At 42.3% G+C, this 12506-nt stretch overlaps 1 protein-coding gene across 5 annotated transcripts in view; it reads left to right on the forward strand.

Annotated features, from left to right (window-relative positions):
• Window positions 1-12506, forward strand: part of lratb.1 (lecithin retinol acyltransferase b, tandem duplicate 1) — a 345236-nt gene that overhangs the window by 71546 nt on the left and 261184 nt on the right. For all 5 annotated transcript variants that reach the window (XM_072255868.1, XM_072255870.1, XM_072255869.1 and 2 more), the window contains exon 6: window positions 2402-2501. In XM_072255868.1, the coding sequence (XP_072111969.1) occupies window positions 2402-2501 (100 nt within the window). The remainder of the gene's footprint in view (window positions 1-2401; window positions 2502-12506) is intronic.

The raw sequence follows: 12506 nt of genomic DNA on the forward strand, positions 1-12506 counted from the left end.
TGCAAAGGGACTTGGGAGTCCTTGTATAGAACACCCTAAAGTTTAACTTTTAGGTAGAATCAGTGGTGAGGAAGCCAACTCATTTCAAGAGGTCTGGAATACAAGAGCAGGGATGTGATGCTGAGGTTTTATAAGGCACTGATGAGGCCTCATCTTGAGTATCGTGAACAGTTTTGGGCTCCTCATCTAAGAAAAGATGTGCTGGTTTTGGAGTGGGTTCAAGGAGGTTCACAAGGATGATTCCGGGGATGAAAGGGTTATCATACAAGGAACATTTGATGGCTCTGGGTGGAATTTAGAAGGATAATGGGCGATCTCATTGAAACTTTTTGAATGTTGAAAGGCTTAGACAGAGTAGATCTGGAAAGGATGTTTCCCATGGTGGGAGAGTCTAGGATAAGAGGGCATAGTCTCAGGATAGAGGGGTGTCCATTTAAAACAGAGATACAAAGAAATTTTGTCAGCCAAAGGTTGGTGAATTTGTGGAATTTATTACCACAGGCAGCTGTAGAGGCTGGGTTGTTGGGTGTATTTAAGGCAGAGCTTGATAGGTTCTTGATTGGACATGGTATCAAACGTTACAGGGAGAAGGCTGGGGAGGGGATAGAAAGATCAGCCATGATGAAATAGCGGAGCAGCCTCGATGGAGCAAATGACCTAATTCTGCTCCCATGTCTTATGGTCTTACGGCCATAAGAATCAGTGAAAGAACACACCAATAAGACATTCAGCCAGTGTGCAAAAGACGACAAACTGTGCAAATATAAAAAGAAAGAAATAATAGTAATAAATAAATATCCAGAACCTGAGCTGAAGAGTCCTTGAAAGTGAGTCCGCAGTTTCTGGGAACATTTCAATGATGGGGCAAGTGAAGTTGAGTGAAGTTATCCCCTTTAGATGGTTGAGGGATAATAACTGTTTCTGAATTTGGTATTGTGAGTCCTGGGGCATCTTGATGGCAGCTGTGAGAAGAGAGCATCTGCTGGGTAGTGGATGCTGCTTTCTTGCAACAATGTTCCGTTTAGGTGTGCTCTGCGTTAGAGAGGACTTTACCATGATGAACTAAGCCATATTCACTTTTTGTAGGATTTTCCATGAAAAGGCATTGGTGTTTCCATACCAGGCTGTGATGCAGCCGGTCAATATATTCTCCACCACACATTTATAGAAGTTTGTCAGTTTTAGATGTCATACCAAATCTTTGCAAACTCTGAAGGAAATAGAGGTGCTGTTGTGTGTTCTTTGTAATTGCACTTACATGCTGGGCCCAGGACAGGTCCTCTGAAATAATAGCACCAAGGAATTTAAAGTTGCTGACCCTCTTACCTCTGATCTCTGGATGTGGACTGGCTTATGAACCTCTGGTTTCCTTCTCCTGAAGTCAATTATCAGCTCCTTGGTCATGCTAACACTGAGTAAGAAGTTGTTGTTATGGCATCACTCGGTCAGATTTTTAATTGCTTTCCTATATGCTGATTCAACACCACCTTTGATTTGATTTGATTTACTTGTTATTTAGCAATAATGAAATCCCAGATATTTCCAGTGCCCCTCAGTTGCTCTCTTTGTTATTTAGATTTTAGAATTTTGAATCGGGGAATAAATATAACTCTTAACTATGATTTTGAATAATTATTATCCTGTGCCATTGATATAATATAAAATATTCGATATTTTCACTTGTGATTTTGTGAACTTTTAATTTATGCCAACACTGCGAAATATCCTGCTTTAAAAATTGAACACTAAAAAGCCTGCGGATGCTGGAAGAATTCCACAGGTCAGGGAGGAAATAGGCGCGACCACATCCCAGGTTGAAATCCTGCATCAAGACTGAGAGAGAACAGGAAGGTTTGCTAGTATAGTAGCAATACATAGAGCATTGGTATCCCAACTTTTTCCATTTGCCCAGTTGTTTCCTCCCTATAAGGCTCCACCAGTGCCTGGCCCACTGTGCTTTGTACTAGCAATTCTTCTTGTTCCTTCTCAGTCCTCATTCACGGTCTTAACCCTAAAGCATTGTTTTATAACTTTTTCCTCCACAAATATTGTTTGACCTGTTTGGTTCCCTCAGTATCTGTTTCTGTTTTTAAAAAGTTTCTATTTTTAGAGGGTGAATGCACTTTAAATAACAGTAACCCTGATTCATATGTTAATCCATTCCTGTGCAATTTGCAAATCCAGTTTGACTATGTTTTTTTTCACTTACAAAGAAGGCATTGTAACTGAGAAAGCTAGAGCACCAGAAATTAAAAGACCAAATTTTATGCATATTTTATCAGCTAGTAAATGTTATAAAAATGTAAAATAAATCATATGTAAACTGTATTGAGGCCATTAATTTTATCCATCTTTTCTGATTTGGGACACTGAATAATGATCACTTATGTTATTTGCATAGTGCCCAACCAATCGGCAGAGCTCTGGATCTTGGAGCTGATGTGGTGGTGACCGGCAGATGTGTCGACAGTGCCCTCGTTCTGGGACCTCTAATTCATTCTGTAAGAAACTCTCTGCATGAACATAATTCAAGCTTTCCTGTTGTCATGTATTTTTAAAAATAGTATATTTGAAGAAAGTGGGGATAAAAAAGACGTTTGTACTTGTTTAAATTAATTATTTTTCCTAATAGATGTAAAATGTCAGTTTTAGCATTATTTATTTTATTTTTAGAGGTGCAGTATAGTGCCAGGCTCTTCTGTGCCCGATGAACTGGCACTGCCCTATTACAACTATGTGACCAATTGACCTACTAACCCATACATCCCTGGAATGTGGGAGGGAGCCCACGCTGTCATGGGGAGAATGTACACAACTCCTTACAGACAGTGGTGGAATTGAACCCGGGTCACAGACTGCTATAGCATTGTACTTAACTGCTGCTACCGTACCACCCAAGTTACTATCGACTATTCCCAATAGGACTGCTGTAGTTTAAACAAACTAATGTCATAAATGAGAAGGCCTGAAAAAGTAATGCTAGGACAACACATTTCATGATGTCAGATTGTCCCAGAGAACTATTCAGCCTACAAAATTTATTTGTCTTTACTTATTGAGATAAAGTGCAGAAGAGGTTCTTCCGGCCCCTCGAGCCACACTACCCAGCAAACCCCAATGTAATCTGAGTCTAATCATGGGACAATTTCCTATGACCGATTAACCTACAGACCACTACAACTTTGGACTGTGGGAGGAAACTGGAGCACCTGGCGGAAAACCACACAAGCTCCTTAGAGGCAGCGGTGGGAATTGAACTCTAGTTGCCTGTGCTGTGAAGTGTTATGCTAACCACTACTCTACCGTGCAGTCTGCACATGAAATATAACTGCACACAGGCAGAAGTCAAACAAATATGAAAGTGATCTGATTTCATAATCTTGATTATGCAGTAGATGTCATTCGGGATGCTGAGGATAACTGTTTTACAACATTTGCTCTATGGTACTATAGATGAATAAAATAAGTACTGATGATGTGATCTGTGCATTACTGTAGTGGCATGGAAACTGAAAGCTGTGTTTGTTTTTGATGGATAGAAGTAAATTGCTAGTCCAGCAAAATCTCTAATTCAGATCTAAATGCTTGAATCAATGTTATGTATTAAGCTCTGATGAGACGTTGATAATGAGTTTGGTTGTATGTTTGCATCCAATTCTAGAGATATCTAAGACTATAGGACATATATACAGGGTGAAGAATAAGAGTTTTGAGGTGATCTCAGGAAGAATTTTTTTGTTTCACTTGTGGTTGAAATCTGATGCAGATAGGTACACTCACAGTATTTAAGAGCACCATGGCATAGTAGACTATGGATCAAGTGGTGGTAAATGAAATAAGGAATTGAAGGCCATGGTGGGCCAGCTTCTGTGCGAGATCTCTGTGATCCATGACCATTTGTCGCTGCAAAGAGATGTGAGAGACTAAGCTGCAAACTCGAAGAAATACTATTCCAAATCAAGGTGTTGTATTTCAGTTTAATATTTTAGTGATATTTACATGTGACAAGTGTGGCCTGCTCATGCATCTCCTGCCTGAAAATCAGTAACTTGTGACTTTAATTCCACATTTTGGAATTTGAGTGTACAAATCTAGGTAATACAGTGGATGCTGCATTGTTGGAGATGCCCTCACATAGATAATACATCAAACCTCATTCCCATCTGGCTTCTTTGACGCAGTTTGAAGAAGATGCTCTGAAGGAGCAGCAGAGTGGTGCAGCTTGCTTGACAATTCCAGTCACCTTGGTTCCATTCAGACATTCAGTTCCGTTTGTATTTGTACTCTATGTATGCCAGGGTATGCGGTTTTGAGAAAAGAATGGGATAAGCATAACATTAGTGTAAATGGATGCTTGATGTGGATTTGCCAACATGAATAAAAAGGCCTATTTCCATTGCTCTAAGACCCTGAGAGGAGGAGTATACTAATTATTGCACATTTCTCTCAATCAATATCATTGAAAAAGATAAACCAGATGAACAGTCTCAAATCGAAAGATCGATAGTCCGTTATCGTCCATCTCAAGCTGTAGATTTCCTGTAACATCTTATTCTCACTCCAGTATTTCAGTGTCTTGTGCCTTCATTGAAAAACCTATTTTTCAACAGTGATCACATTTGCCTTTCGTAGTGCATTTTATTGGCTGTAAAGGGTACTCTGCAACTGAGAAAGACGCAATGTTACTGTAATTGCAAGTTTTGTGTTATTTTGTGGCATTAGTTTTGATCAGTGTTTTATTTATTTAAGGATATTTATAGTTCAGTACTTTTCCTTGTTCTCAATCTACATCACAGAAATGTGGCCTTCAGCTCACCCATTCTTGCCATTGATCAAGTGTCCAGCCCTTTTCCAGCACTAGGCCCATTGTCTTCTATGCCTTGGATAAAGTGAGAGACTATCTTCACCCACCCTTTGAAGACTCCCCTCCTCACTGTTAACAACACTTTTTTTCTATCAACTTCTAGATTCAGATTATTATATATTACAAACAAGAGAAGTCGTGGCACCAATCTGGGCATTGCACCACTGGTCACAAAAACAGTCAACCACTATTGTCCTTTGCCGTATTTCAACAAACATATTTACTCCTTTGTTTTTGAAAATAGGTACTACAAAGATTGGTATTTTCATGGGCATCCATTCCAAATGGTGATGATTATAATGTACCATCTTAATTACAGTATATGGTTTCTTCATATATCAGCTAATCAAATAATCCTAGCTTTGATTCTTAAATTGGGATCTGCAAGAATTACTTAGGACACATAATCTTCTGATGAAATGCAGCCATGGCATTTTCAAAAAAAATAGATTTACCCATGTTAATTGAAAATGCAATGTGCAGTGGCATCTGCACCAGACTTTGGGGCGAATGGACCTGGGTTTGAATCCGGCCAGCTAATTGCATGCTTCCATCCATGCTGGGTTGAATGTCGAGCTAGCAAATTGGCCTCATAGAATACAGACAAAAATGTTAAAGAAATGGCAAAGTTGTCACCCGATACGACACAAGGCGGGAAGAGGAACAACAGAAACAATTTTAGATCATATGTCATGAGTTAGGATTTAAAAAGATATTATGGTTCAATTGGGAATGGGGGAGTCTGAATACAATTTAAAGGTGAATATCCTGGGGCCAAAGCCAATGTCCTCAATTTCAATCAGAGCAATTGCAGTGATGTAAAGATAGAGTAGTCTGGAGTGGACAGGGTAAGTAGATAAGCAAAGGCAGGTATTTAAACAGCTAGATGATAATGGTAAGCAGAAATTGTCCAGATTGAGATTTGGATTTACAAACATTTGAATTTATCACATGTGTATTGAACCATACAGTGAAATGCATGATTTGTTAATAACCAACACATTCAAGGATTTGTGGGGACAACCCGTAAGTGCCACCACACATTTTAGTGCCAAGAGAGCATACCCATAGTGTTGAGCAGGTAACACAAGCAGCAGCAGTAGTAACAGCAACAGTAAAACCAGAATCAGGTTTAATATCACTGGCATATGTTGTGAAATTTGTTAGCTTAGCAGCAGTAAAATGCATATGTAATAAATATAGGGAAAAGTACTGAGGCTATATGTATATTAAATAATTAAATTAAATGAAGTAGTTCAAAAACAGAAATTAAAAACAGTAGTGAGGTAGTGTTCATGGATTCAGTGTCCATTTAGAAATCAGATGCAGAAGGGAAGAAGCTGTTCCTGAATTGTTGAGTGTGTATATTCTATGTTCTAAATTCTAGGTTCTAGATTCTCCCAGGGTAAATTGGCAAATGGGACCTTGGAACCTGCCATGGAATAACAGGCTTCTGTACCTTTTTCCTGAGGGTAACAACGTAAAGAGGGTATGTCCTGGGTGATGGGGGTCCTTGATGATGGGCACTGCCTTTCTGAGGCACAGCTCCTTGAAGATGTCTTGGATGCTATGATGGAGCTGACTAATTTTACAACTTTCTGCAGCTTACCTCGATCCTGTGTAGCAGTGCCCCCTCGATAACAGACAGTGATCGTCATTGTGGCTATCCCTCGAGGTCGAGGATGATGGTCTTCGTTCTGAAGAAGTGGCCCACAGAGCGAAGACGCTATGCGTGTATTTGTTTAACATGTACTTGATGTTGCACTCCAAGAAGCACACGAAACTTCACAAATCAACCAACTGATTCCAATGGCATGGAAACCATGAAGATTGGAGCTGATAGATTTGTTGCAGCCTTCATCCACCTTCACAGCCATTGAGTTCGAAGTAACTTCAAGTGATGTTCAACTTCAACTTCAAAGACAGTGATACAACCTGTCAGAATGCTCTCCACAGTATATCTGTAGAAGTTTTTGAGTGTTTTAGGTGACAAACCAAATCTCCTAAACTCCTAATGAAATATAGCCACTCTTACCTTCTTTATAGCTGCATCGATATGTTGGGACCAGGTTAGATCCACAGAGATATTGACACCCAGGAACTTGGAATAGCTCACTGTCTCCACTTCTAATCCCTCTATGTGGATTGGTTTGTGTTCCCTTGTGTTACCCTTTCTGAAGCCCACAATCAGTTGTTTGGTTTTACTAACGTTGAGTGCATGGTGGTTGCTCTGACACCACTCAAATAACTGGTACATCTTGCTCCCATACGGCCTTTCACTACTACCTGAGATTCTGCCAACAATGGTTGTATCATCAGCAAACTTATAAATGGCATTTGAGCTCTGTCTAGTCACACAGTCATGGGTGTAGAGAGAGTAGAGCAGTGGGCAAAGCACACACCCCTGAGGTGCGCCAGTGTTGATCATCAGCGAGGTTCGAAGGTTCATTTATTAACAAAGTATACAGTTATGAATTTCTTCTTCCCCAGGTAACCATGAAGTCAAGAAAGGAAAAGAAAAGGCAGCATGATCATCAACTCCCAAATACCCCCTCCCCACACAATAAAACAAACAAAATGGAACAGGTGCATCCACCCCTCCCCCGCACAAAAAAAATGAGAGATTGGTCGAAAAACACAAAATATAAAATAACTATAAAGCTGGAAAAAAAAGTCTGTAGTCCAAGTCCATATCCAAAACACAGAAAACCTGGGTAACATTCTCCGGGGACAGCAGCAGGCTTTCCCCTCTCTGCAGTAGAGCAATCAGAAGACTGGCAGCCGGTGTTCACCTTCTGCATTCACCTCGTTGTCTCAATCTCCCTGTCGCTTTAATCGGTGCACAATGGGAGCTTTAATCGGTGAAATAGGGTCCAGCATCAGCTTGCGCCGTCCTGCAGCCTGCTCATTATGAGGTTTGCATGTGTTGCATCTGTCTCCCAGAATCCTCTCAGAGACTGCATAGCGCTGAAGCACCCAAATGATCTGAAAATTTCCGCATTCACCTCGAAGTTTCAGTCTCCCTTGTCACTTTAATGGGTGAACAATGGAAGCTTCAATCGGCAAAATGGAGTCGAACATTGGCTCGCAACCTTCTAGCTACGATGTTCCTGCACACTGCCTCCACCTCCTGGAATCTCCTCAGAGACAACAGAGCACTGGAACAACTAATTGATCACTAAACAGCAAATCACAGGCTCCAACAGTTCCAGGATCACATTCGAGACAAAAAATGAAAGTAAAGGACATAAAATAAGTTAAATATATGGTTTAATGATCTATCCAGATGTTGACTCAAGGAACGTTGTATGCAGGTGTTCTCTTGACTGGAAGTCAAGGCAGAGATGTTATTACCAATATGCACAGATTGCGGTCTTCTGGTTAGGAAGTTGAGCATCCAATTGCAGTGGGAGGTACAGAGGCCCAGGTTCTGTAGCTTTTCGATCAGGACAGTAGGAATGATGGTGTTAAACACTGAGCTATAGTCAGTAAATGATGTCCCGACATGGGTATTTGTATTGTCCAGGTGATCCAAGGCTGCATGAAGATCTGTTGAGATCGCATCTGCCATAGACCTATTGTGGCAATAGACAAATTGCATTGGGTCCAGGTCCTTACTGAGGCAGAAGTTGATTTTAGCAATGACCAACCTCTCAAAGCATAGATGTGAGTGCTACTGTACGATAGTCATTAAGGCAGCTCACACTGCTCTTCTTAGGCACTGATATAATTGTTGTCATTGTGAAGCAGGTGGGAACTTCCAACTGTAGCAGTGAGAGATTAAAATGTCTTTGAATACCCCACTAGTTGGTTAGCGCATTTTTCAGAGCCTTACCAGGTACTCCCATCGATGCTGGCTGCCGGTTCATTCTCCCTTTCAAAGTGAGCATAAAAGTGGTTGAGCTCGTCAGGTAGTGAAGCATCACTACCATTCATGATGTAGCGTTTCACTTTGTAACAAGTTCTACAAGTATGTGATGGCCAGTGCGATCATGTTTGCTGTTGTGTGCTGGGGCAGCAGGCTGAGGGTAGCAGACACCAACAGAATCAACAAACTCATTTGTAAGGCCAGTGATGTTGTGGGGATGGAACTGGACTCTCTGACGGTGGTGTCTAAAAAGAGGATGCTGTCCAAATTGCATGCCATCTTGAACAATGTCTCCCATCCACTACATAATGTACTGGTTGGGCACAGGAGTACATTCAGCCAGAGACTCATTCCACCGAGATGCAACACAGAGCGTCATAGGAAGTGATTTCTGCCTGTGGCCATCAAACTTTACAACTCCTCCCTTGGAGGGTCAGACACCCTGAGCCAATAGGCTGGTCCTGGACTTATTTCCAGGCATAATTTACATATTACTATTTAATTATTTATGGTTTTATTACTATTTAATTATTTACGGTGCAACTGTAACAAAAACCAATTTCCCCCGGGATCAATGAAGTATGACTATGGCTATCTCCATGGACAGACAGCCTCCGGTACTTGGCCTGGATTTAAAGACTTGCAGACATTAGGTCTCCAACCTCCAGGCTTTGGCCCTACACGCAGACATCAGATGACCTCCAGACAATCGACGTAGAGACTTTGATCTTCAGGCCCCTACTTCCAGAACTCACCAAATTTACTTTTTGAGTTGTGGACTCCTACTTCTGAACTCGCCAAGATCTGGAATTTGACTCTGGCTTTGCCCCTTGGGCTTTGCTGACCTCCGGGTATTGATCTCAGGACTCTTGGATCACGATTTGACCTTTGGACTTATAGACTTGCACAGACCTCTGACCCCAATGACATTCATGACCCCTGCCCTTATGGAGGGAGGATGCTGCGAGGTGATAGGTGGAAAAATAAAAGTCTGAAAACCCTAAGAAACAATTCCTCTTTGGATTGGAGTATGGACCATGCGAGAAAGGGAAGGAGGGGGGACTCGAGGGAGGCGATGAGAGGGTGAAGAGAAGAGAAAGGGGTAAGGAGCGAGCTAGAAAGAGGAATATAAAAAGAGAAGTTGGGGAGGTGCTGAAATTACCAGAGTTAGACAAATTGATGTCATGCCATCAGGTTGGCAGCAATCCAGACAGAAAATGAGGTGGTGTAAGAGCGGAAAAGTCACCAAGTCCCAATGGCTTGTACCCAAGCATTTTAAATGAAGCAGTTGTAGAGATGGTGGATCCATTTGTTGAAGTTCTTCAAACCTCACCAAGTTCTGGGAAAGTACTAGTAATTTGAAAACTCCAAGTATGATTTAATTGCTCAAGAAGAGAGGAAGACAAAAAGTGGATAACTATAAACCTGTTAGTTTCATATCTGCAGCAAAAATAATTGTTGGAGAAATTCAGCAAGTGAAACAGCTTCTGTAGGGAAAAGCATTGTAAATGTTCAAGACCCTGCATCAAGATAGAGTGGACAGGGAAGTTGGTCAGTACTAAGAGGAGTGGGGGAGGGTTAAGGCCGGGGCTGGTAGTGATAGGTGGAGTAAGGAGGGGTGCAGAAAACACCTAGTAGGGTAGGGTTATATTCAGGAGGTAGAGATAGGTGGGTGATAGTTGGGAAAAGAAAGCAAGTGGAGGTAGGTCAGAGGCAGGCTGCATTAATATAGAAACAAATCTGCTTGACCTGCTGAGTTCTTAGAGCTGTTTGTTTTTTGCTCCTAGTTCCAGCGTTTGGAGTCTCCTGAAGCAACATTTTAACATCTGCTTACTGACAAGAGGTTGGAGGTTATAGTCAAGGATAAAGTAGCTAGTCATTTAAAGAAGCTTAATGTGGATAATAAGTCAACGTAAATTTATGCAAGAAATTTGCAAGAGTTCTATGAGATGTAAGAAGAAGATGTGATTGGAGGAACCTGAAGCCATAGTGCATCTGGGTTTTCAAAAGGCATTTGCAAAGTGCCGCATAATAAGCTTGGTGCAGAAGATGGGACCTCAAGTATTAGGCATGTGTGTCAACCTGGACTGAAGGTTAGTTATTGCACAGAAGACATTGAAATGTCCTTTTCAGGCTAGAAGGACAAGTTCTTGCTGAAATATCCTGATGTTTATCAATCATATCCCAAATTTCCTTCATGTTCATGCATCTGTCTAAAAATGCATAAACTGTCTAAAAGCTCTTAAAGTCCACTCAGCAGCAGCCTGTTTCCGCTACTACCCCTGGTAACCTATTTCAGGGACCTACTACACTCTGCATTTATATATAAAAAAACATGGCTCTAACACTGTCTTTAAACTCCCCCCTCCCAACTTTAAAACATGTCTACTGGTGGAAATAATTCAGAAGATGTATAGCTCTATTGGTGTTTCACTCTTTTACCGTGGCAAAAGGATTCATTCCATCTACCCTTTTTATGCTTCTCATAACTTTAAGGATCTTCCATCAGCCTCCGACACTTCAGAGAGAACAACCTAAGTGGCAGTCTTGGGGGAGCTCCCCTCTCCCGCAGAGTCACATCTGCCAGAAGTGCACGCGGCTGGGCGATCTGGAAGACCATGTAAGGAATCTGGAGCAGCAGCTGGATGACCTTCAACTCATAAGGGAGAATGAGGCAGTCATAGATGAGAGCTACAGGGAGGTAGTCACACCTAGGCTGCCGGAAGCAGGTCATTGGGTGACAGTCAGAGGGGGGAAACCGAAGGTGAGTAGACAGATAGTGCAGAGCACCCCTGTAGCCATTCAATAGACAATAGGTGCAGAAGTAGACCATTCGGCCCTTTGAGCCTGCACCGCTATTCTGAGATCATGGCTGATCATCTACTATCAATACCCGGTTCCTGCCTTGTCCTCATAACCCTTGATTCCTCTATCCATAAGATACCTATCTAGCTCCTTCTTGACAGCATCCAGAGAATTAGCCTCCACTGCCTTCTGAGGCAGCGCATTCCACACCTCCACAACTCTCTGGGAGAAGAAGTTCCTCTTCAACTCTGTCCTAAATGACCTACCCCTTATTCTTAAAACATCCCCTGAATAATAAGTATACCGTCCTGGATACAGTTGGCGGGGATGACCGACCGGGGTGAGCCAAGGTGGCAGGGCCTCCGGCACTGAGTCTGACCCTGTGGTGCAGAAGGGTGGGACGGAGAAGAGGAGAGCTGTCGTCTTTGGGGACTCTGTAGTCAGGGAGCAGACAGGAGATTTTGTGGACTTGAGAAGGACGCCCACATGGTTTGTTGCCTCCTGGGTGCCAGGGTCCAGGATGTCTCTGACCGGGTGCATGACATCCTGGTATGAGAGGGAAAGCAACCAGAGGTCATGATACTTGTTGGTACCAACGATATAGGCAGGAAGAGGGACGAGGTCCTGAAGTGTGACTTTCGGGAACTAGGCAGAAGGCTGAAGAACAGGACCTCAAGGGTGGCGTTCTCAGGATTGCTGCCAGTGCTACATGATACTGATGGTAAGAATTGGAGGAGATGCCAGTTGAATGCGTGGCTGAGGAGTTGATGCAGGGGGCAGGGTTTTAGATTTTTGGATCATTGGGATCTCTTCTGGGGAAGGTGGGACCTGTACAGATTGGATGGGTTGCACCTGAACTCAAGGGGGAGCAATATCCTTGCAGGTAGGTTTGCTAGTATGATTCAGGAGGGTTTAAACTAATTTGCAAGGGGGATGCGACCCGGAGTGATAGAGCAGTGCAAGAAGTGC

This window comes from Mobula birostris, chromosome 4, assembly GCF_030028105.1.
Source record: "Mobula birostris isolate sMobBir1 chromosome 4, sMobBir1.hap1, whole genome shotgun sequence".
NCBI classification, from domain to species: domain Eukaryota; kingdom Metazoa; phylum Chordata; class Chondrichthyes; order Myliobatiformes; family Myliobatidae; genus Mobula; species Mobula birostris.